Source organism: Acromyrmex echinatior, chromosome 16 (assembly GCF_024713525.1).
Source record: "Acromyrmex echinatior isolate Ae372 chromosome 16, ASM2471352v2, whole genome shotgun sequence".
Taxonomy (NCBI): Eukaryota; Metazoa; Arthropoda; class Insecta; order Hymenoptera; family Formicidae; genus Acromyrmex; species Acromyrmex echinatior.
Window position 1 is genome coordinate 2549262 of NC_141867.1, and position 27924 is coordinate 2577185.

General features: G+C 31.1%; 2 protein-coding genes across 3 annotated transcripts in view; one reads left to right on the forward strand and one right to left on the reverse strand.

The window, feature by feature from the left end:
• LOC105155097 (hypothetical protein) overlaps positions 1-27924 on the reverse strand; it is an 86951-nt gene that overhangs the window by 15158 nt on the left and 43869 nt on the right. The gene's annotated exons all lie outside the window — the stretch shown is intronic.
• On the forward strand, positions 1342-27670 carry LOC105142927 (uncharacterized). The gene is given in 4 exon segments (XM_011050835.2): positions 1342-1900; positions 3175-3492; positions 3972-4277; positions 4280-27670. Coding segments are annotated over 4 exon segments (1347 nt in total). The 5' UTR covers positions 1342-1344; the 3' UTR covers positions 4447-27670.

Consider the following 27924-nt stretch of genomic DNA (forward strand, 5'->3'; position numbering starts at 1 on the left):
AATCTTATAGCTATAACATTAAATACTATTAAGTCATATTTTTACTGAAAGTTTTGTCTTTAAATAAATGTATAATTAAATATCAAGTTCTTATCAAATAATTAAATATATATATATTAAAGATGTTTATATTGAAATTGTATTATATGTACTTCGCTTCGGTGGAATTTTTATTAATAATTGCTTCATGATTAATTAAGTATTAAAACATTTTATCAATTACACATAATATATTTGTATTAAAGAATAATTATTAAATTAAATACATATAATTGTTAAATCCTACTTTGAAGGGACAATATTTAATAATATGATATAAAAGCTTCATAATAATGTGAGAGTATTTAAATATTTTATAAAATCGCTTATATTGAGGAATTATAATGATAAAAAAAAATTGATGAAAAGAATATGTAATTAATAAGTACCAAAAAATTCACCCACATAAATTGTACAGTGGCGAGTACGAGTCGGCGTTGGTATTGTATCACCGAGCAGCTACTGTGTGTCCGCGTGACAGCAGACACAGTGTGGCAGCACGACGTACCGCAGCTACAATAAACTCGTGGAATGATTCAGAAAAAAGCTCGACGAAAGATGACGCGATTTCGAGGGCGACTTCGAGTCACGATGTGGCGCTTGAAGTGCATGATACTTCAAAGTCTTTGGATGATCTATCGATAATCACGGATATCAAGTAGATCCAACTCTATAATCTTAACTTTTACGTAGATAATAGATATTCTAATAGCATTTTAATTTCAAAGAGTTCTCTATAAATTTTTTAAGCCAATTTTCTATTACTTTAATCCTTTAATATCTAAAATAAAAATATCTTTTTCGGAAAAATTCATAATCGTACAATTTTTAATCTTTGATTAAAAGCAAATGATTATAGACTCATATTTTGAATTATTATTTTATATATCTCTATTATTCGAATACAAATGTGTTCGAAAAATTGTTCTGTTATTATTTACGATTCATCTTTAATCTTTATTATTGATTCGAATAATTTATTCATCAAATAATGATCAATCGATACTATGAATACTGCAATCTACATTGAAATAAAATTTGAATTAAAATTAAAATCAAAGAAAATAAAGTTTTTTCTCGGTTTAAAGTAGACGATGAGATGACGCTATTTAATTACATCCTAGAAATGTAGTTCGACATAAAGCCTTTATCCTTAATGACTTGAAACTTGAATATTATTAAGTGTTACGACATTTCAATCAAAGGATATTTTATCCCTCTTTCAGATATCTCAATAATTACAAGAAGACCTCCGGCAAAATTTTCCCCGCGCTAAGACCCTTGACTTCCAAACTAATTCGGTCCATGGCGATGTTGAAGCATGTCAATAATTGCGCCAATGCTACGCTGAAGAACTTGAAAGCTAATTTCAACGCTGGCAAGATGAAGACTTCCCTGAGACTCGCTGAGGATTTGCTAACATTATCTTCCGGTTTAGAGGATTCTCGATACAGAATATTGGCGTATCAATATCTGTCTCTGATCCACACGAAATTGGGAAGGCATGATCGAGCATGCAGCAATGTCGCCATGATAGTGCGGCTGTCGAAGAGCACCAACGACGTCATTCTACTGTCACGCGCTCTTGTGACTCTAGGCAGGGTGCATCTCAGCTTCGGTCATTTGGAAGCTGCCGCACGTGCTTTGGAAAATCTGTCGATCCATGTCGACCATCCGGTGCCGCGGGCTTGGGTACACCATGAGATCGGACGCTGCCATTTGGAGATGGGGAAGTACGTCAAGGCGTTGCGCAAGGCGACGCAGTGCCGGGAATGCGCGGAGGAGGCAAACTCGAAGAAGTGGACCTTCCATGCCGACCTGCTGCGGGCGCAGTGCCTGGCGATGCTGGGTCGTTTCGCCGGTGATGATTCTATTTCTCAAACTGTTGTTCCAAGTCTTTTCACGAGCATCCCTTTCTTCTTCTTGGCCCAATTTCGAACGAATCTTCCGGACGCGAAAATAAAATAATAGTTAAATACCTCGTTGCCAGAGATATTACATATCTTTCCTTCTTGTCGGAATATCAGTGATGTTTTTTTTTGAAAATTAATTTTTAATCTTCGAAATGTTTCTAGGATATAATATTGCTAGGCGCGTAGTAACTTCTTGCCACTTTTGTTCTACTAAACAAATAACGCACATAATGTTTTTCTGTAAGTTTAAGTTTTATCTGAATTACTCGAAAAAACATCTGAAATATCTGGTTATATCAGAGTTGTATGACTGAATTGTAAAAAAAGAAAAGAAGAAAGAAAAGAGAAACGGAGTGAAAAATATAATACTTTTCTCTGACGTATACTCTGACGGTTTTATCACGAGGAATTTTCATTTTACTGTGAGAAAGTGTCAAAATGTAGACCACGGTGAAATATCTGTAAACAACTAAGATACGACGAAATTGTAATAAAACTACGAAGTAGGAATCCTAGAAATGAGATCAAAATTTTATATATATATATATATATATATATATATATATATATATATAATCCCTGAAATCTTTTAAAAAATCCAATTTAATATATTTGATATATATTTAATTGCTTCGCTGAAATTACGTGACTTTAAGAAATATTGGATCTGCTCGCCACTTGAGTATATAAAAAGAATGATTTTGCTAAAGTATCTAAAAATTTAACTGGATACAGATTTTAAAATAATTTGATTTGGACTATCAATTATCTAGAACGCTGAAACTATCATTAGAATGTTAAAACTTTTTGAAGCACATTGTCATCAAAATAATTATCTAGAACGCTGAAATCATTATTAGAATGTTAAAACTTTTCGAAGCATTATTTAACCTTTATAGAAAGAGAAAGAGAAAGAGAGGAAGTTTATTTTTAAAATCTTAGTTTTTTCTTGAGTAAGTTATAATTTATTATTTTTCATTGTCTTTTTTTCCTCAAAAAAAGCGCTATTTCAGCAACACTATAATGGCTTTTCCGTTCTATAAAGGTTAAGTGTTCTATATAATTACTTAAATTATGCAATAAAATTATTATTGGACTTATATGTAGTTAAATTTTAGATACTTTAGTAAAACCATTTTATCCACGTGATATGGTTGAGTAAGATTATAAAAAGACAGTTCAATATACGACTATTCCCTAAGATGGGCTCTGTTTCACATAGAGGCTCTCGAGGAGCTACGAATCGCTGCGAAGATCAGCGAGGAGGAGGGCGACACGCCAACGCTGTCTTACATTCGAGATCTAATCGAACAGCTGAATCGTGCTCTGCGCGAAGTCACGTTCAGCGAGGAAAGATGCTTCGAAAGTATTCTTCGAAGACTATCGCCGCGTTGCAAAGAACCTGGACTATCCGAGGGGAACGAGGCGATAACAAGTTCGGGTATTAGGAGAACGACATGCAGCAGGGACAACGACGCTTTAACGCCACCGTTTTATTCCGACGGTCTGGAGAACGAAATCCTCGATCAACGTGAGATAGGTATTAGGCTGAAGGAAATTTATTGAAGGGAATACCAAAACTTTTTGTATTCGTCGAAAAATTTAAAATTTATTATTTGAAAAACCGATCAAACATGGAAAAAAATTATTTTGTTGAAGTATCAAAAAATTTAAATCAAAATAATTATGTGGAAAGCTCAAGTATAAGCAATGTCGCAAAAAATCCTGTCATCATTCTAACAATCATTTTGATTCTACATAATTAATTTGACTTGGTCCAACAAAATTATTTTCAGATTTATATTATCCACCTTTTAGATACTTTAACAAAAAAGTTCTTTCCATGCACGTGAAACACTTAAGGACACGTATTTTTGAATAAAATATAAAAAGGTTATAAAAAAAAATTACAAATTTTTCTATATTGTATTTCAAAGTAACACGAAAGTTAGGCGATGATTCAGAATTTGGATCAAAAATTATTTTAACAAAAGCTTCAAATTAATGATATTAATACAGAGTCAAATTCAAATTCGGTGGACAGCGCCGTATCCTGCAGAAGCAAACACACTAACGTAACGTATGCGATCGACTCTTACACGGACATTTCGTACAAAGACAAGCTTGATGGAATGAGGATATGTGATGATGAACTTTTGTCACGCGAGTCGCACATGACGTTTCGTACCCGTTACAAAGAGTCTAGACACTCCATCAACGAGGAGAAAGCATTGGTCTCTTTAAAACAACCAATCGCAACGTGCTCCAGTAATGTCAAAAAGTGCGGCAGACAAGCTGAATGCGAGACATTCAGGATTTCGAGATCCTACGAGGGAGTAACTTTGACACCGTTACTGACAAAGCGCAGCATGATGCCGTCGTTGGAACATCGTGTGGCTGTTCGTCATCCGCTGAAGTGGAAAAACAGGATAATGATGAGGAATTCTCCGTTCACGAAGCATTTTCCAACTTCGATGTCTCTACCGAAGACTAAACGCGCTAAACTAAGGAAGCATGTTCGGAATTACGCTACGACGAAATTATGACGAAAAATCGAAGGGGTATGCCATAACAATTTCAAGCACAACAAAAAGTCTTGAATTTTTTTACTTCCTTTAACGCTCCGAAATTAATGATAGAATCTACTAGATCCAATTAAATAAATTTAATTATAAATCTCTATCAAAAATGTCAAATTCAATTTTCTTTATGTTGCATTCACAAATTTAATATTTATTCTTTCTGTTAAAGTATCACAGGACAAACCTACAAGGTTTTAATATTGTCTTAAAAATTAGATAATGATATCGTTTTCTTTTATATGATCATCGAATTACGTCAATTTAAAAATAATTAGTGCATTTTAATTAACATTTATAAATTTTATAGACTCAGCGTCAATCAGGGCTATAACATACAAAATGCATAAGCATAGTATAACGTAACTTAAGATCGGATAAAATCTTCGTAATGATTTATTTAACTAATTTAGTCCATGAACGGTCTGATTATTTATTTACATAAAGAGTTTATTGCTTCAGCGGTTATGTCACTTTTGGTACGTTTGGGGAAATGCTATTATATATTTGTTTGAATCATTCCTTGTTTTATAAACAATTGTTTTATAATAAACAATAAAGAATGATATAAATAGCGCTAATAGTGTTTTCCGGAATGTATCATTTGCATCTAATGGATTGTACTGTGTTACACAGATTTTGGTGCCAGCTCTGAAGGATTAATGAAACCTTTGATGAGATTCATTGATCAAAACAGAGAATAAATACAATAATAAATTGACGCTGAAACAAAAATACAATTTGTAAATTGTCTATAATAATGTGTTCATCGAATGCAATTCTTTTTATTTTTTTAACATCCACGAATCGCGTTTGATTGCATAGCTTTCGGCATACGTCAAGTCACGCTTTATTTACTCGTGCGAGGTGTATCGTGTGTGTAATTGTGCATTGCCCAATGAAGTGCCGGCTGATCGTTCAGTTAATGAAAGCACACAACCATAATTAGTTTTTTTCTGTTATTCATACTTGTAATCGATCTGGAAATGTGAAATTGAAACAGTGATGCAGACAACCTCCACCATATTTATCATCTCTCTGTCATCTATTCGCTTTTTTTTAAATCTTTTTTGCAACAATTTAATATCGCAAAATCTTTTCAATCTCTTTTTTGTAAAAAAAAAAATAATTGACTATTCTGCTCTACTTTAAATCGAGTTTTTATCAAATTTGCAGACAAAGGAAAAAAAGTATTTAATGTGATAATTGTATAACGTGAAAGAATATTACAAATATACTACTCAACAAAATTAAAGGATCACTTGAAACCAGCGCTAAAAAGGACTAAATTCAAAGTTACGTATTTTTGCGAAAAATGGTCACAGACTGATATTTAAAAAAGTATTTTAAAGTCTCAACTTTTGAATGCTTCAAACGTGTCTCTACAACGCGCCCGAACACTACAAAAAACTTTTACATTAAAATTAACTTAAAGTAAATCTTGAATAATTGAAGAAATTACACTATTCATTTTAAATCACAAGTATCATGGCTCAATAAAAAAATCATAGCGTAATAATTAACGAAACATTTTAAAAAGATGCAATTAAAGAAATTTGTTTTCCCCGTACACGTCATCAAGGTTATAGTTTATTCTTCAATTTTTCAAAGTTCACTTTAAATTAATGTCGTTTGTGATAAAATTGTTATAAAAATACACAATTAGAGAGAAACATTCAAAAGTCGAGATTTCAAACACTTTTTTTAAATATCACTCTGTGACTATTTTTCGCAGAGATACGTAACTTTGAATTTAGTCCTTTTTAGCGTTTGTTTTAAGTGATACTTTAATTTTATTCAGTAGTGTATTTTATTAGTATTCGCGTATGCACATCTGCATTGATATTTTATACTTTACCAGAATGTTTTATACATTTAAATAAAGTTCTAAAAAACGTCAAAACGATGTCAAAAATGTATATGTACCGCAAAGCATTTAAATTATAAAAAGTCAACTATGTAAAATCATTATCCGATTTGATAAACAAATTGGCACATGTCGTGTAAACGAATGAGTTTATTTAAACGCGTTTATCGCGCTTGTGAAGATATATATATATATATATATATATATATATATATGTGTGTGTGTGTGTGTGCGTTTGGCCAAAATTCAATCGATTTCGATGTCAAAGGATGAAGCGGCGTAGAAGGTATCAACGCTGAAGAGCAATCCACGCGTGTAGGCGTGACAGCTCGCCAGCGCAGCATGTAAAATATGAAAGAACGGCAGAAAAATACGGCAGAAAGGAAGAGGAGAGGAGAGTGCAAAGTTCTAAAAGCTACCTGTTGAGCTATCTATGTTCTCGGCAAGGCTCTTTGTCGAGCTGCCAAGATGGCGAAGAAAATAAGTCGAGACACGCGAGAATTTACAATATGCCAAACCACGATTGCGACCTTTACTGCGAGTTCAAGTTGCGGTTAAAAATTCGAATTTCAGAGTTCTGTGATTTGAACTCATTATTTTCAAATGAGATCGAGGCACTCTGAATTTAGTAACGCAATATAAAATAAAATTCCAGTGTTATACTCACTTTTATCGCGTAAAATGTTTCAGTTATTGTAGCACGAAAATGTAACAACTTCAACATTATAAAATTTTATTCTTAGAGAATTTTAATAAAATATATTAAAATTATGTATAAAACAAAGTTTTAAAATATAAAATTAAATTTTAGAAGGTGTTAAGTTAATAAAAATGGTTGGCATTGCAATTGCATTATAATAAATTTTTCAGACAGATAAAGGTATTTTTTTATATTCTAGAGCAAGATATATTCTCTAAAAACATAAAAATGAAAAGAAAACGAAAGAATAAAAAAATATATACATATATGAGTAGCAAAAATAATAAAAATAGTAAAACAAAACAAAAATAATGCAAATGAAAATAAAGACTTTGCAAATTGTACAAACTATATAAAAACAAACAGAGACAAAAGATAGCATGGTGAATAGCATATACAAATACAAAATTGAAACATTGCAATTGAGAGAGATAATACGTAAGTAAATATCTATTTATTATGCGAGAGGAATATATTCTCTCAAGCGCTAGACAAAAATACAATTAATGGAGTAAACTAAATTACAAAGAAATGGGTAACTAAATTAATAGTAAGAAAATAATAATAATAAATGAGAGAGAGAGAGAGAGAGAGAGAGAGAGAGAGAGAGAGAGAGAGAGAGAGAGAGAATTTACTATTCATTTTTATCAAAAACTTCACAAACAGAAGTCTAAACACTTTGTATATTCTTTGCTTATACAAAATTGCATTTTTTAATTTCGAAAAATGGAAAAAGGCAGACACAATAATCTGCTTTTTAGACAAGAAATCCTCTTGCTGTTATTCGATTACACGTTTGCACGTGTAGTATAAATAGCAATGTCGGTCTTGGAACAATTCGTCCTAACTCGCTGAGTGGAAAAGAACTAAGTCTGTATGAACAAAATAGCGCAACCATTATTGCTTTTATTATCGCGGAAACTGTTGTTGAAAGTGTAAATAAACGTAGAACATTTGTTAAGAGCGCTTGCCTTTAAGAAAATTAAAGTGGACGCTTCTGTAGGTAACGTACTGTAACAAACGTTATAAAAATATGTAGAACTAAAAAAAAGCATTGTATATCTGCGAAGCTGAACTTGGCGACTATGTGTCAAGGCGACAATAACGGTAGATGTATAATATTAATTACCTCGTAAAAAGCAGAGAATTATTCGTGATAGTGTTTTTCCCCTCACTTACTACTTTATTTCGAAACAAATGCTTGTATCTTCTCTTTCTCTCTTCAAAGAATTCTCGCATCTTTCTTATCTACATAACTCAGTGTCTAAAATCGGATTCCTCGTCACACACGATTGTACACGATTATTATAAAGGAAATATATCGAAAACCAACAATAGTGTCGTTACAATTCCGCGCTCGAAAACTAATTAGTGGAGAAGAGAAATTCTCTAAAGAGTTTCCATTTTCCACTTAACCCTCTGATTCGCGCGCTAAATCTAATGGCATACAATAAATCCCCATTAACTTCCGCCGGGTTTTATTTTACGCACCGACACGTGTGGCCGCTTAAACTGACCGATGTTCTTCAGGTCTCGGATTTAATCAACTGATTTTTCTTTTTTTCCTTGCAACGAGTTTCATCGCATCGAATGCGGTAACGAGGAATTATTTCGCGAGAAGAAGAGACCTTCCCTGGTTTCATTTCGTGGTTAAAACTATCTCTTCAACTTTAACCCGTGGAGAATGTGCGCCTTCTCTCGCACATCGTGTATCTCAAACTGAGATTCCGAGTTTCTTGTTAACTCGTTCAGACTGAGAATTTAATCATGTTCTTAAAGAACAATAAACGTGTATTACTTTAGCCTTGGACGAAATTTTATCATATCCTTTTAAAAATATCATAGGGAAAGAATGATTTAACGAAAGTCTATCTGAAAATAATTTTGTTTAAATTAATATAAAAAGAAAGAAAACAATGAAAAATTAAATAAAGAATTATGAAAAAAAAAATTTGAGCACTCTATTTTTTACACAAAAACATATTATCAATCTAAAAAATAAAGACACGATCAATAATGACCGTTTGGTACTTCCAGTTTTAAACTTTTTGTTAATTGTTATCAATTCTTGAACAACCCAACAGAATTATTTTCAAACTTGTATCTAGCTAAATTTTTAGATAATTTACCACAACTGTTCTATTCATACAATTTGTAGCAAAACTTTTTTCGAAAGTTTAATAGAGTGCATCTATTACTGATTGTGAGGTGTAAACCGAAACGTTTGAAAATAATATTGTAATTTATATTTTGTTTTTTAAAGAAAACTAACATTTGATGCTTGGCTCATTGCTGTTTATTAATTTGGTTTAAAATTTTAATTCTCCGAAGATATTTAAGATTTATTATTTTAAGTAGAATGTACATTTCGAATTTTGTCCAGACAAATAGTATACGCGTATTTGTCGCGCAAAATTGATATAACTGATTTGGCAATCATATATTTCTTATTGATGGTTACAGTTGCATAAATGGAACCTCAACTCTAAAGAAATTTATGGAAATCTTATACTATGTCAAAATTCGTGTTGCCTATTTTTATTCCGATTTACGGAAGGCGAGCTTCTATGTCGCGCCACTTTTACATCAGTCGTATTTCATTGTCAAGATATCGAAATGTGTGCGGTCAAAACTACTTTTGCCAATGGGTTCCGTTACCATTGCATGAATTATAGCTGCGATCTAGATACAGTTGGATATTGTAAGATATGTAACAAGTTTTCTCTTTCATAGATGTTTTTGGAGCACTTGAAACGCGCTCGATTATATGACAGGAACAAAATGAAAAAGAATAAAAAGGATTGCTGTTTTCAAAGCTTTGATATTTTTAGAATATAAAACATGGATTCGAACTATATTTGTCACGCAGTTAACAACAAAATATGAAATTGTTATTTTTCATTGTTCACGAATTGCTATTTTTAAAGCTTTTAATATTTTTATAAAATGTAATAAAATGCATATTAATTATCGTGCAGTTAACAAATTACAGAATCTGAGTGAAATGGTAATAAATATATAACATAAATTGTGTAATTATTTGTCACACAATTAACAAAACACAAAATTGCTATTTTTCCTCAATAATTATTATTTTTAAAACATTTAATGTTTTTATGAAATGTAACAATAGATTGTAACTGTTTATCATGCAGTTAACGAATCGCCGAATTTGAATGAAATGATAATAAAATGACATATTGCGCGAACAAATAAACAAAATAATGTAACGCGGTCAACATTAATATTTTCAGGCTGGATTTCAGTTATACGTCCGCGTACAAAATTCCATAACCGTTATATCTCGATTGCGCCGAGAGACGATTTAATGGAACGGGAAAAACAGAAACAATAGTTCGACAAAGTCTCCTGGTTATGTTTGCGTTAGAATAATTCATCCGTGGCTTTTATGCGAGCTTTCCGAAACATTACCTTTTACCCTTATCTACGACTGCCACGTGGGAAGATAGAAGACTTTGCAGCAGCTAAATCGATTTTTGAAGATGCTCCGATGCAGCGCGTGCTTGGAACTTCGATGGAACGAAGAAAGATAGAGTCTGCGGACAACGAGAGTCACGGCAAAGAGAGTGGAGTGATGTGATTAAACGTTAATCTGAAATCTTTATCACTGTTCTATCCGACAACTCAATTAAAGGCCGTAATCGACATCGCATTACATGGAAAATCAATGAATTCCCGACTTCCGTTGAAAACCTTTGCAGAAATTATCACGGAAAGATGAGGAAGGTAGTACGAAGTTTTTTCAGTACATAGTACACAAAAAATTTGTATTAATATATTTTACATGTTTTAAATGGTTCACTAAAAAGTTTTGTGTTAATTTAACACAAGATAAATATGTTAGAAGATAATGCAAATATCATTTAAGATAAAAAAAGGTAATTAAAATAAAAAATTGTTGTTAAATTTAACATAAACTTTCCAATAGTGTAAGTAGAAAAGAATACGGCTATGACTAGATTTAATCGTTACTTTTGCGTACTCAGCCAGAAACTGAGATTGATTCTGTAATAAGCTTAAATATCGAACAAAGTCAGCGTTTTATGAGCAATAATTGAAGTCTTATCATGAAACGCTACATAAACCTCAAATAAAAATGCAGAAGAGCAGTTTTATTTACACTTCGTTATTTCACAACGAGCAAATTATACAAATGCTATTGATGCTAATTGAATTTTCTTTATGCATTTTAATCGTTTGATTTTTCATATTGAGAGACAGTAATTAAAAGCTGTTTGCGCTGTGTCTGTCGTATACGTTTCCATTTGCAGTATACAGTGGAAACGTAAAAATGATTGGAGTCGCACATTTCGTTTTCCATAGTTCGAACGATAGCGAGAATAACACGTGAATAACTCAACGAAAACGTCCATTAGTCATGATTGATGAATGCGACGTCATAATTTCTATACACTTCGCGTGACATGTATTATAGCACAACATTAAAAGAAGATATCATAGGTATTTATAAAATCCATAAAACTATATCTACAAAATATATACATATAAAATAAATAGAATAAAAATTTTTTGCGGAGAAATTTCTTTAAGAATTAAATTTGTAACAATCCATGCATGAAGATCACGAAAGAGAGATGGATAGAAGAGAGATGGAAAAGCTCTCACAGATTTAGATTGAATTTTACAATTTAGCACACCACAAGAAGTAGAGAAGTGAGAGCGATTCACTTAGTCTGACTTCGAAGTCTTCGGAGCAAGTGAGAATTAGCGAAAAAATCATTTGCAATCACGATCAGTTGAATCCCCAGTTCGTCGCTTTCAGAAAGATAAATGAATTCGCAGCCGGCCGGATAAGTCCATTGTTGATCGTGTTAAACGACGTCAATTTGTCTGTTATAGCCGCCATCGAGGATTCCAAGTAATTCAATGGGATTCAAATTAAGATCGCAAAGACCGATCCTCTCCATAATAGGCCATAAAAGCGTAATTTCGATCAGCAAAATTACATCGGTCGGAAAAGTGCGACAGAAAGATAAAGTTTAGTCGCGGACACCGAACTGACGATTATTCACGAGCTGCTACAAACTGAAAGTACGTACTTATTCCATATGCAAATGAACTGTGAGTCGGCATTAAGGAAAATTTATAGATTTGAAGTGCCATCTTTTTATGTAATCGTTTCTCTTATGTTTAAGATTAATTTACTGCAAGAAAAGTCTGGAAAGTCTAATTAATTTTATCTCTAAGCTGCGTGCAGTTAAATTGCGCTAATCTATTTTAGCAAGTATTTAATTACATGCATAATTACTTATTTACTTTTTATAATCATTATAGTGGTATAAAATTGTTGTGCAAAATCTTTGCAATTAAAAATTTTTTAAACGATTAAAATAATTCAAAATTGTAAAATTCATAAGGAATTTTCGGTTCTTTTTTACTTTAATCTTTTGTAAATTGATGACCCCAGAATCAACTATTTTATAAACTACTCGCTAAATTTTATGAAACTTGGATTATGGGATAATTTAATAATGCTTTAATTATTCAAATCTGAGATAAAAAATTCACAACTAATTCAAAATTAGTGGTTTCAATATAATGGATAGAACATTAAAAAATAATTTGATTATCATAAAAACTTTTAGGGAGTTTTTAATTGTGAAATAACATCAAATTTCCAAACTGACTTTCAAACTGACTCAGACTCTGATTATAAACTTTAGACACTAGATCCTCTTTAATCAAAGTTCTATTCTTTTGAAATTCGATATTTTAGTCTGTGTATTTGAAACTCAGAGACACCAAAAAATCTCCTCAAACCGAGTTCCATGATAATCAATGAAATTTGAATGTCAGGACCAGAATCAAATTCAGCGACCCCGAAAACCTTTAGAAAGATAATATCATCTATAAGTTACTTTATAAAAAGTTTTGGTCCTCAAAGGGTTAAACATATCAGGTATATAGTCTTCGCAAAAAGTGACTGAAATTGAAAGTTTATATTTTCCATATAAAAATAAACATCACTTACATATGAAGTTATTCAACAAGATCAATATTTATATTTAACAATACAATTTTTAATACAATTTTTTTATTTTATCTTAGTTATTTTTTAAAAATATATAAAACTCTTAAAATAATTTTTATCCAAAGTTTAAAGTTTCACTACCAAAGTTTTTGTATTACTCTTTCACATATAAAAAATTTGTAATTTCTCATCTTCTTTATTTAAATATTTTATTAAAAAATACGTGTAATACATTTTCATGATGTAGCTACTATTTTTTTATATAAATTTTCGATAATAAATTAGAAAATATAAATCAATTACAACTCTGTAAGTTTATGATTTCGCTATCAATCGGCTATAATTGATTGATAACTCCGCAGAAATGCTAGTTGCTTTATAAATGGCGACTATAATTTATAAGAATCCAAACTATGTACGAACTATTTTCGTGCGGTTTGAGGAAAATCATGCTTCCTCGGACATGCTTTTTCGGCCCGTAAAATTGTCGCCAAATAACTTCTGACGTGCCTCTACACTTGGAGATAGAAATCGAGCGAAGAAGCAAAATTTGAACGAAAACGTTCGACGTGTCGCATCGTGAGAAATTGCATCCGTCATATTTGAAAGCTTCGAATATTTGAATAAATCTCGAAAGCGGGATTAAAAAATAACAAAAGATTCAAACATTTCGGATACATTCAAACCTACTAAAATTTTTAAATATTTCATTCTTTCCGTGCAGATTTTGTCATTAAATTATATTACTTGTAGATCTGAAAATATTCTGGAAACTTGATTTTATCCTTTGTTTCCATGATATTTTCTCATTAAGTGTATTCATGTTGTGCAACCATTGTTGTACTTATAGAATCTATTGTTCTTAGGAAAATCCATATATATTGTTTCGCATATCCCTCAGCTATTGCTGTATCATTAAAAGATACTGCAACCATTTTTCAAAATGTCATTGCAATCTAAAAATACATAGTGTCGTCTTTCACGAACGCTACGTGCAATATACTTGGCACTTGAAGACGTTGCATCGCATCTTTTGATAATGGGAGATGTTTGCCGGGATTTATGAGGTTGTATGAAATGGAAAGAAGCGAAAGCTCATCGTCGTCGCTTTCTCGATAAAAGAGAAAAATCAGCAAAGTGATGCAGGAAGAAACTTGCGAAGTCGATATCACCGGGAAATCGGGCAACGAATGCTTCGTTTCCTCGACTCCTAGTTTCTCCTCGTTCCGACTGATACTTGTTAGATTTTGTCAAGCTGAGATATAGAGATAAAACATAATCCAGATTTTCTATTTTCCAAACTTCTGGCTTTGTACATTTGCTTTTGAGCTATCTGCAAAAATGTCGCGTCTGAAAAGATGGTGAACAGTGTCGTATTAAGGCTTAAACTGAGTGGATTTAAACAACAAATATACCAAGAAAACATTAAAATCGTGTGTATATTGAAAAAGATTAAATTAAAAAAAATATGTGTATAAATAGTTCTAAATAAATATTTTTTAAACGTAAACATACATTTCTTTGATTCAAGAACCATTAATTTAATTTAAGTATCATTTTTTATTTCCATTGAATATTTATTTACTAGAAGTAAATGTTTAATTAGTACTATTTAAAGAAATGTTAAGAATGTATTAAGATTTATACATTTTTTTTCAGTGTAGGTTAGCTATAAGTTGATTCTACCTTACAAAGAGTTTCCTCTCTTTAATTTTAAACAAAACATTGTGACAAAAATACAAACTAAATATAGTGTTGTAAAATATGAATACATAAATTACGGAAATTAATAATTATCATTTAGTAGTTATAGAAAGCAGTTATTCATCCATGAAATATTACATCAACTACGATATTCTGCATTTTGCTTTATTGACAATAACAGAGTAAACAAATAGAGCAATAAACTGATGCAATCAAATCAGACGAACAATCTGCACGAGCTATTATTGTTATCAGTTTTAATCATATAATTACTTACAAACAGAATATTGTGCGTACATGCCTATATTGGATCTGGTTATTCTACTTTTTTAATACATGAGAAAATTTTATATTTAAAATTACTATAATGTTGTAGAGAGAGAAGCTGCGAATTATCATAACAATTATAAGTTTAAATGTGTAGCTATTTTTTTAAAAACAATAATGCAACGTAATTTTTACACTTTTTCATAATAAAAATTTTTTATTACAAAATCAAAACTTGTTGAATAAAAGTTAGTAATGTAAAGATAAGTAAAAAATATATACCTAGCAAATTTTGTTTGCATATCATAGTAGAAATTAATTGTTTTCATGTTAGGATATGGCTTGAACACTGGCTTTTAACAAAAATTACTTTATTTATGTGATAAAAATTAATATTACCATGGTAAAAGTTATGTCGGAATCATGTTGTGAATCATTGAAAATACAAGACATAGTAAAGTGTAATTTAAAATTGTATTAAAACTTAATATAAAATTTTCTCTCCGTGCAGATAAAGAATTTCTAAAAAACAATATCTCGAGAAAATCAATTTTGTAAATTAATCCAAATATAACTCTCGAAAAAAATACCCAGATGATATGACATATTATAAAATGATACTCGAAATATTTTAACCCATGGTCGCAAAAACGAATTAATACAGCTTTGTTGACGAAAGTCAACATCTAAAAGAAATCATCTTCACCATCGACGAAAACGCTGTGCTTCCCTTTTTATTATTCCGAAGTGGAGGAATACACGACAGGAGAGAAATATGGCTCGTGTAAAAATATGAAACACAGCGTGTAAAAATACGGACTACAAAGATTTTTCTTTACACGCTCTGGTAGCCTCGTACAAATGTCGCACGTGTTCCGATCGGATGTCATGAAATTCAAATAACGTTAGTGCCTTCAATTCGTTTCGTTCCAGTAAAGGGATTTATAAAATCAGGGCATCTACGCGTGCATCATTAAAGACAGCCGCGAGAGTAAAGCTAACGAATTCTGGCTGGTTCACAAATTCAGTAGCGTTAGAAATTTATATGCCGGCGTCTCGTTGCTTCGTACAGCCGCTCGACTGCGCATCATTAACTTGGATAAGAAACTAGGTAACATGAATTTGATTTAAAGAAGATACAATCAAGCGCGAGTGTCGTGCAAAGAATATAAAAAGCAAATTTATATAACTTGAAACTGACTGTGGTATTTACGACAAAAGAAATTTTTGGTGAAATAAAAACTCTGCGGTAGAATAAAAGGTAGATAAAAGGTAAAAAAATGATTAAATCGATCATATACACAAGTGTTTTTTTTTAATACTGTCTATATTGCAGTGGTTTAAACTGACGTAAAAATAGAGAAGTTGGATCAAAAGGTAACAACGAGATGACCGACTTTCAATTGGCAAACAAAGAGAGAGAGAGAGAGAGAGAGAGAGAGAGAAAAATGCAGTCAGTGCGAAGCAAGTGAAAATCGATAAAGATTTTCTTTAAAAAGAAATCAGTATCGACGGAAAATCTTGAGGCCGGAGATTGCCGTTAAAAAGAAACACAAAAAGCAAGACAGGGAGTTGCAACTTATTCTGTCAGCGTTTCACTGTGAAGTGAACAGAAGGAGCAAGCGAGGCAAACACGAAATAAATTGTAGTGATCCCTTCGAGATTTTCAATCGCCATTAGCCTGGACGGAAACTGATATTGATTATACTTCGGAAAGCTTTAACGTTGTTCAAGCGATGCTTGAATGGAATATTGTGATATAATATAACGACGAACATAATGCATTAATTTCCAATTTGCGTAATTCGATCTGACATTAAATAAAAAAAGAGATCCGCGATAATTAGAATTTCGATTCATTAATTACAATTAATCACGCCGTATATAGGTAAATGCCATTTTACGTCGCAATAATTGCGACGGAGAGCGTTGTAATGACTTACGCAAACCGTTTAAGCGCCATCGTTGATTTTCCAACGATTTAATAAGTCATAAATCATCGGCGGACGTGAGCGTTCGGATACACCATCGTTCAGCGAAGCGTATGTTCGAATATTTCACCATTTTATCCCAGTTCACAACACAAATACACATACACATATACAGACAAGCACGATGCACATTATCTGCAATGCAAAACGCATCGACGTCGAAGTTTCCTTCGTATAAAGCTGTGTTCGATCTATCAAGGATAGTATCGATACATACAAGGCTTCGCGAGACGTCACTTTTGTCGGGACGATCGATTTCTCATGTAATACTTGAATGGTGCTGTTTATGCGCGCAAACGCGGCTTTCTCTCTTAGAACGTCGTATCTTCAATTTAATATTTACATAAGCATCGGCATATACATGTAGAGGAAGTTCTCCATGTTCCTCAGAATATGGAATATTCTTTATAAGTAACGTCGCTTTCCCTTGTTATCCGCAAAAATAGGTCGACCGAAATCGACGATTTTACGTCAAGAGCGATCGAAATGTAACGAAACAGAAAGACCAGAAGATAACATGACGCTCTATCGGTTTACGAATAAAAATCACCGCTATTAAAACTTCGATCAAACTTCTATCTACAAAAAAAGTGGTCAGCATTTGAAACAGAAGCGTTATTCATTGCGAATTTTTAATATTCAACGTTGAATATTTTAGTAATTTAAACTGTGATGCATGAAAAGGGAATGCATGAATCTTTAAAAAAACTTTTATTGCTACACAAAAAGAACAGTTTCACTGTAAAAATTTAGCTAGATATAGGTTTACAAATATTTGTGTTGAACTACCAAAATATAATTGTAATGTAAAATGTTCATTGACGATAATGCTACGGAAAATTTTAACATTCCAGTTTGAACGTTTTTCATTTTGACGATTTAATAAAAATATTTTCAGATATGTATCTAACTAAATTTTTAAGCACTTCAGCAAATTGTTATTTCATTGTTATTTCTGTACATTGTACGATCAAACATTACTTTAAATTTTTTCTTGAATATGCGTGTGTTAATAATTATTTGAAAATGAAATAAAATATATTGTTATGTAATTATTTTAATTATTTTTATTATGTAACACACATAATAAATAAATATATTATAAAAGTACATCTACGGCCGGACATACCGCATATTATTATTCATTGTAATTTCTCTTTCGCAAGCGCGGATATTTTCCATAAAAAATTGCCTTCCAACTATCAAACGATAGCATCAAAGATACGGTATCTCTATAAAAAATATTCAATATCGCAAGCATCATTAGACGCAACCTAGTTTTTGTAAAATTCCAGTTGTACTCTTTCGTGATTATGTATTTCGCTATTCAAAATATTTTCTTAGCAAAGAGGCGCGCGTGGCTGGTGATTAAATTGCTTTCTGACATACCCTGGCCAACCCTTTGGCTACTCTCGTGCAAGTCGAACATAAATTCTTCATTACCGCTAAGTACTTATTCTGTAAATGCACCTAGGCGTTTTCTAGCGTTCGGGTATATTTATCAAATATTTGTTCACATGCTAACATCTGTCCATTTACTATGGCTTGGAAAAACATGCATATAAAAAAATAATCAAATCGAGTTCTTCTCGAATTCAATTATAAAATTCAATCCGCATACATTTGAGTTAAATTATTCGATAAAAAAGAGAGAAGAGTATATATGCTTTTAACTGCTAAAATAATATGTATAATTTAGAAAGGTATATAGGGTAGTAAATTGCAAGCATGAATGCGTGCTTCCTGAATTGCGAAAAAATTATGATGGAAACGTTACGTAACGAAAAAATAGAACGAGATAGTTCACGAGGTAACGTAATACGTTAAACTCAGCTAATGCGTCCCAAGGTATTAACTTTATTATCGGACGTACTAGATGACACGTGTTGCTCAGTATCGCGTTATACATTTTTTGTGATCATGAACCAAGATACTTTGAAAATTACGTAAATTGCATAGAGGTAATAAGTATAGACATAGATTATTCATGCCCTTGTTAGCTTCTTTGCTCTATATTAGAAAAAATTAATCAATCAGTATTTTTTTTCAATTTGATACTTTAAAAAGAGAGAAAGGGGGGGGGGGAGGGAGGGAGAGGAGGAGCAATGTGCTTCAATCTACATTATAAAAAAAGGTGTGCAAAATTACATAAATAATGTGTATAAGAATTGCACAATTTATAGTGAAAAACTACGTTTTTATAAAAATTAATACTTTTACCTCTAATTGTGTAAATATATCTTTATATTTAAAAAAAATTATGACAATAATGGTATATTTTATAAATCCTGTAATGGATAAATTTTTATAACATAATAATAATATCTCACATATATTATATTTGCACATATCAATAGCACAGCTTATGAAAAACTACATGTAAGTTGGTGAATAATACGTAAATATTTCTATAAACTTAACTTCAATTATATATATAAATTTATTTTTATAAATTATTTAATTACTAAAAGGAAGAATAATTTTATTTGTAAGTTGGACTTTGTACGAGTAAATATATCTCTAATGGTAAATCTCAAAATTACCCACTGTATTTATTTGTCACCTTTTCCAAATTAATAGTGACAACTACGGCTATGTTCTAAAATTTACTGCCAGCACTGAAAATCTATAGTGCACGTAATGTAAACTATAGATTTTTAGCACCAGCAATAAATTTTAGAACACAGCTTTCATAGGAATGGGTAGTCTATTTCTTCTTATATCTTACAATAAATTGCAAATATATCCTTAGGTCTTACGATTTTTGTCACTCCTATTCGCGCGAGGTCGATTTTTATTTTATCATTCGCGTAACTATACATATCGGCAATGCTATTAATAATATCGACGCGATATCCATGACCTACGACAGCAAACACTTTTTCTTTCTAACGTCTAGATATTAATAGAAAGAACCCATATAAGATAAGAGAGGTAGAAAAAAGAACCTAAGCATTGATCTATGTATGATTACAATCATTACGCCCTTCGGATTCAGTTTGCACAATGTGTGTACCGCACTTTGCAAACTAAAGTTTCAAATACGTAACAGACATTTACGCTTTTAATACGCACTATGCTCTGCAGGATCGGAAATGAAACTATATAAAGTTCACCAAGTTCAGACGCGGTGCGACGTAATTCTTCGCAGAACTAAGTTTGCGCTTGATGCACAAATAAATGAACATGAATAGAATGCGAACAACTTTTAACACTCTAAAAATATCGTTACTAAACTAGTTTCTCGAAAAATATGCAAATTGGAAAATTTTATTACCATTTTTTTTTTCATGTCCAAAGACTCGCCCTAAATAACAGTATTTGCATTAAAATATTACAAAAGAAAAGAACCGCTTTAACCGGTTTGAAGAGTTATGCGCACGTTCGCTTGTCTCATCCTGAAATTTTCTAAAATTCAATGTAAATTCATTACGCGTTTAATTTAGCATGCATGAGCGTCGCGCACGAGCACGTATCTAGTTTACAAACATTTTCCATTTTCGTGTTGCTGATTCAGCAACATGATCGATGAACCAAGCAACCTAAAAAAGTCTAAAATTTCTACACTTAAAAAAAGAAAGACATGGCACTAGCAACTATAAAGATGATATCTTTTTTACACATAGAATTTTTTAAATGTATTAAATCAGTTTAACTGTAAAATAATGTATAATTTAACTATATATGTATATTAATCTTATAATATATATAAAACTTGTTATTTCTACAGTTGCTATTACTACATTTTTTTTCTCTATAAGTGTATATATTTTTAATGTTTTCGTCTATCATTAAATATTATTATATATTGTTAGATCGGAAGGAGCAATGGAACAATTTTAACAGTTCAATGTTAAAAGAGCAACAGTAATCCTCTCTTAACAATCTCTTAAAAAAACATTTTGTTATTTTTAATTTCCATACGTGTCAAAATGTAAATTAATTAATTTTTTATTAGTTTCAAAGTAAATAACTAACTTTAAGTTAAATTTTATATATTTTCTTAAGTTAAATTGTTTAACTTTGTTGTTTTAGTTAAATTAAAGACATATTGATTTTTTACAAGCAGTGGCGACCTATAGGTATATTATAGAAATGATCAGGATTGAGAACGTAACTTTAAAAATTACGCGTTTACTTTTTCTCATAACGATCATTACTTTTTTATGTCTGTAACGATAATGGAAATTATATTTTCACAGTAATAATAACGAATTTAATCATTATTTTTGTCGAAACATTAATCCTTTATTATCTTCATAATTATTCAATAGTTTACATTATTTTTAATTAATTAGAAATATTTTATAATAAAGAGAGAAATTTAAATATACTTTTAATAAGTAATGCGTTACTTCCTAATTCTGAAAATGATTAAAAATGACTCAAATTGGGTATAATTTGATATTACGAATTTAACATTGCAGCTTTCAAGAATTAACTGTTCCGAATGTTGCATCATTACGAATATCTGATGATAAACATTACGTAAAAATATCTGCTTTAAAATCTTTTTAATAACTCAATTTGTGTTTGCATTTTATGAATCGCTCCATTTTATTCACATTTTATTTATATTTTTTAGACTTAAAAATCTTGCATCTACGAAACCTCTTCATAAAAACAGATTTGAGACGGGAAAAAATTCATCATTCATACTTCGCTCTTATAAATAATCTGTTAATAATTTATACATATAAGATTCGTCAATTTCATTCGCGATAACAGAAGTGTCATATAATGTGTGAAATGCGACGAAGTCCATAATTTGTGGTGGACGGTCGTTGCGTGCCATTTTCAAACTTCATGATAAATCGCTATTATAACACACAGCACGTCTCGAACAGCCGGGGCACGAGGATAAGATGTTTTATATACCGTGACACATCACGTATATAGCTGGTGGCGCTCTTATATATTTTCCGGACGAAAAAATGCCGTGAAGTAACTTTTTGCCCAGTTTTTTTTTTGCATAAAGAGCCACGAAGTACATACATGTCTGCTATTCCGGAAAAAATTCTGTTCCGCTAAAGAAATAAACTCTTAATAATATTATGAGAGATATTCTATTCAATTTGTCCCGGTGAATAGCTAAAGTGTCAAACATTGATTGGATAATTCTGTAATCAGTGCATCGCTTAAATGGTCGATTATCCGACATCGAGTTGCATGGGAATAGACAATCTATTGTGTACATATATTTGAATAATTACTATTCAGCCTGTTTAGAAGGACAATACATTTATACGCGAATATTCTGTTTCGACATATAGACTGGCTCCATGTTTGCAGTAAGTAATGTCGCAGTAAATAACGTGAAAAGTGCAGTTGAATAAAGGAGGTGAAAAATTTCGCCAAAGCTTTACCGCTCATGTCGGTATTTATCTCATCCGCCGCATATGATATACCGCAGTCATATGAATTAGAGTGATGCACTTTGGATTTCAACTTGAAAAAGAAGATTACTATCATAAATCCTCTTTTAAACTACACGTTGAAAGCGCTTTTCCACAAAAAAGATACAAGTAATACATGAGAATATACATAGCACTGATATATTAATTTTTTTATGCTAAACCGATAATTGTCATCAAATTGTTAAACATATGTAGAATGAAAAGAGCTTTGCTAAAGTATTAAAAAATTTAGCTAAACATAGATCTAAAATAATTTTGTTAGATCATTAAAATAATTATATAGAACGCTTAAATATTGATGATAATGCTGCAAGTTTTAATATTCTAGTTATCAGTTTGAGTATCCTATATAATTATTTTGAGCTCAGAACAATTATTTTCAGATCTTCAGTACCGTTCAAAAGTTTCAATAAGTACTATTTTTTGCGGAAGAAACGTATACTAATTGTTTGTCAAATGCATTTACCTATTATATTTGTTCAATGTTGATCCATTTTATATTCAAACTAAAGAAGTATTGACGTACCATATTTTAATTTAGTTTCCGATGCAAAGAAACAAAGAAAATTTAAAATAAATACTAAAATAAACAAACAATGAAAGTTAAAAATTGTGAGCAAGTAATGTATTCTATTCTTCGATTATGTAAGAAAGAATGGGAAAAACAACTACAGATTGCAAAAACAAATGATAGTGTGCCAATAATCAAATAAATAAACATTCCGTTTAACGTGCTTCATTAGTTCATTGTAATGCAAGTTCTGAAGATTATTCTACATAAGTTGCAACACTTGTCGCAATAGCCAATCAGAAGCGATCAATAATATTGATGCTTCTGATTTGCTGTCATGACAAGCGTTGCAAACTACTTTTGTATACGCGACCTATGCAGAATAATTTTAAGAGTTTGAATATTATATTTTACTTTTTAAAATTATACAGAAAATATTAATTTGAATTAATAAATATTTAACATTTAAAATGTAAAAGTAATTTTTTGTCTATTTTTTTTCTATAAATTTTGTCATTTTATCAAAAGAACAGGTAACCCAATCTCTTGAATAATTTATTATTTTTAACTTTCGTTTATGTCAAAATGAAAATCAATTTATTTCTGTAATTAATTTCGAAGTAAACAACATCCATAATAATATATTACACTTAGTAAATAATGAACTAAATTTAAGTCAAATAATACATTTTCTTGAGTTTAATTTAATTCCATTGTTTTAATTAAATTAACGACATATTGCGTAAGAACAGTGGCGACTTATAGAAACAATTAAATAACTCGAATTTAATTGTTGAATTAAATTTGAGTTATTTAATTGTTTCTATAAGTCGCCATTATGAATTTAACAGTGTAACTAAATTTTTAGATACTTCAGTAAAACCATTCTCTTTTTGTATGTCTATCCAATAAGCATTACAACATTATGAAGCAGTTGTCGCATTAATGTCGCTGGGAAATATTGCTGCGTCACACAATATCTCGAAATATAACCGACCGTTAAACCGATCGTGCCCACGTAATTATGTAGTTTCAGGCAGTCACGATTCGCATGGCCGTTGTCACGTAAATGGAAATGATTTAGCCACCGGCTGACGGGATCTCGAATCCCCACGAACTTATTCTAGTATTCATCAGCTGCGAACAGCACCCACGCCTTTATCTCCTTCAGCTGGTAGCGGCGTGCACAGCGTGTGCAGGTAAGTATTGATCGTCGCGGAAGTGCAGCAGGGACGAGCGGCAGGCGAAGAAACGACCGAATATATAAACGCGAGGCAATATGTGCTAGGGATAAATGCGTGGACAGACCAATCGGGGGAGGAATCGGGGGAGGAAAAAAAAGCGAGTTATTTATGGGGAATCTAGGTCGGTCTCTGTCCGATGACGGTCGACCGGAGTGGAGCAACAGGCAACCTGTAGATTTCAAAAGGGACTATTAAGGCACTGGTGCGCAAATGACTCTGAAAGATCTGTAATACTACATATTAGGTCTTTTACAAATGCTTTCATATTTACTAATTGTAAATATATACTTCCTATATATTTTTTAGGAATGTTGAAGAATCAGACCTGGATACATGAGTATCGTGATTATTCGCAGCAAAGAATTTCCGAGAAAACAACTTTTAAATATATGCTATATTTTAACAATATTAATATAACAATATTTTAACTATTTCTTGTTTGCCACTTTAAATACAATGCAAAAAATATTTGTACAGAAAAGATATTTTTTAGAAAAAAATTTTTTTTTTTAAGTAAATTTTAATTAGATACTTATTTATGATATATGATAATGTTCTGTTCATAACAAAAGAGCTTGACAAAAACAAATCGTGTTCATAATTTTAAAAATTAACTTTCTCGACTATACGAATTCTGTGTGTATATCCAGATAATATAATTTTTCATTTTCCTCATTACTATAACAATATTAATTACTTATATTTTAATATTTAATTTTAATTATTATACAAATTTCTAGGTAAAATAATTATGAAAAATAATCTCATATATAATAATAATTTTTTCTTTGTCAATAAATTGCTAATATATTTACTTTCTAAAAATAAAGTCTTCTTTAAAGATATCCTTACGAAGACTTTTTACACTTATTGTATAATATTTGCAAACGAGTCTCAGTTTAGTTATAAATTATTACTGTTGTCTATTTCTGTTATTATATTTTGTTTTTAACTCAAAGAATTAAATTACCACTGCTCTTTCGATATCTAACAGTGTGCTATAAATATGTATCAACATGTAGACACATTAGAAAAATAATTATCTAGCGACTAAGGCTCTTATGCCGATTAATACATGGCGTTATGAAAAAAGCACGAGATAATTCGTTGAATTTTTTGTCCCAAAGGTACAAATCGCGTGCGAATTAAAACCGAAGTAATTCTGGTTTGAGATTCAATTTCCGTCGCGCCGTAGATATACCGGAAATAAATATATCTTGTGCCGATCGTCGTGTTTTTGATCGCATGAGTCAATATATAGAGATTATTTTCCAGTATCGCGCGAAAATCTGAATTCATTGAATATTTATTGATACCAATCCCAATGGATGGCACGTTATATACATTGTAGATCTATATACGGCGAATCTATAGATGAATAGTATCCACAATCCACGCTTGCAAAGTTTAACTGATATAAAGTTTTAGTCTATAAGACTTTGATATAATACTCAAGGTGATATTACATACAATATGAAAACATATTATAAAGCAATTCACAGCAATTGACGATAAGTTAGAGGTAACTTTCTTACATTACATATCCTTTTCTTGTTACTAAAATTTGATAGTTTACTTTCGATATAAATTTGCAATCGCGAAACGTTCAAAAAAACTTGGATATAAAAAATTTCAGTCTATAAGACTTTTATACATTGTTAAATTTTAAAAAGACAATGTAATCCAATTTTTTGAATTAAATAACATTTTGTTATTAGATATGCGTGTCAAAATATAAATCAATCTAATTCTGTGGCGAATTGCTTAGTTTCAAAATATACAATGTCCATGATAACGTATATGTATTTAGTAAATAAACTAAATCAAATTTAAGTCAAATTTGATATATTTTCTTGATTGTTTATTTCTTATTTATAATTCTTATATATAACTGTTAATTCCATTCTTTTAGTTAAACTAATGACATATAGCAGCAATGGCAACCTATAGACATGAAATTAAAAATTAAGTATAATTTGGCATTATAAATTTAACAGTGTACAATAGTTAAAGTGTGCAATGTAGAAACATTATGAAGCGATTACTAAATCATAAAGCGATTTATAGTATAGTTAAAGATAATTTACTAGTTTGATTTTTTTACTTCAAATATCCCTCCTTTTCTTGTTACTAAAAATTAATAGTTTACTCTCAATGTCAATTGTCATTCGCGAAAAGCTCAAATTTCGAATATAAAGATGTACATCTATCTTTATTAAACAAAAGGATTAGATCGTTAGATCAAACAAAAGGTTAGATCGATATTCTGTAACCGGTCATTCGCTCATGCGTATATATATATATATATCTTTCTCTCTGATTCCGCTGGGAGTGCATTAGACTGAATTGCGAGCAATGGCGGACGCATACAATTCAGAGTACCGCATGATCGATGTGCTGCTCCTGCCTTTATACTCTTGAGGTTGTGAAAGACGAGGTCGTTGACGATCGCCTGTTGCTCCCATTCGTGCGACCTGGTGCAACAGAGTCAGAAAGCTGGAAAAGCAGCCTGCAGCTACCCAGCCACGCGATGCATTGTCTCTCTGTTCTCCGAGATTATCACAGTGTTAATTTGAGAAGCATAGATACAAGTCTGGAAGAGAAAGAGAGGAACAGAGAGAGAAAGGGGGGGGGGAGAAAGAAAGAGAGAAAGAGATACATTTGCATCCCTCTCTTGGGCGTTTAGAATAATCAATGTCACTACAACATCGATACATATAAAGTTTATATCGATATTATATAAAGTTTAAAACAGTGTCACAGATGTGAATTCATTACGGTGATGTTACATAACTTCATGTAACGCATTTACTGTAAAATTTTATTTAGCAAGAAATATTATACTCTACGGAGCTTAATTTCCAGTTAATTTCCAATTAACTCCCAAAATCCCATGAGTTCTCAAAATTCCCACGAGTTTTATAACTCAATCATAATAAAATTATCTTTAAATAATTATTTCAGAGGAACGGAGGCTTATTGATCTCGATTCTCTTTCACACGATATTGAATAATGTATGTTGAAATTGGATTAAAAAAATATAGGATTAAAAGCTAAAAAGTAAAGTCTATAATAAAAAGTTGGTACATTAATGATATAAAAAGACAAAGTCTGTAGTTCGTCGAAAAAGATTGAGTCAAATTATGAATCGAGGCCAAAATAGAGTTGGAATGACGAAGAAACGTTCGCGAGAAAACGAGCACAAAAAAAGTCGGTCATAGGGTGACACCTTGGGAATTGTATTTTCCTTTGTAACCGCACAAGTGATGGGTCAGAGAGTTCAATTCGAGAGGAAAGTTAATTCATTTGTTTATTCTCGATATCCGATCTATACCTTTTCATTCTATGTTCCGTTACATCTTCAAAATGGAAATAGCTTCCAAAAGTCAGATTCGTGGAATAAAACTGCGACAATAATAGTAGTCTATTGGAAAATGTAATTTAGGATTAAACTTATATTCTAAGATAGATATATTAATAGATATAAAAGTAGATATACGAAAAGAATAATTTTGAAGTATCTAAAAATTTTGGTAGATTCAGACCTAAAAATAATTTTATTATTAAGCATCAAAATAATTATATAACTCAAGCATGATGCAGTACTGCAAAAAGTTTTCTACCAAAAGACATTCTACCAAATTTATACCAAATTTTGAGTTGTTTTTAATCATTTCT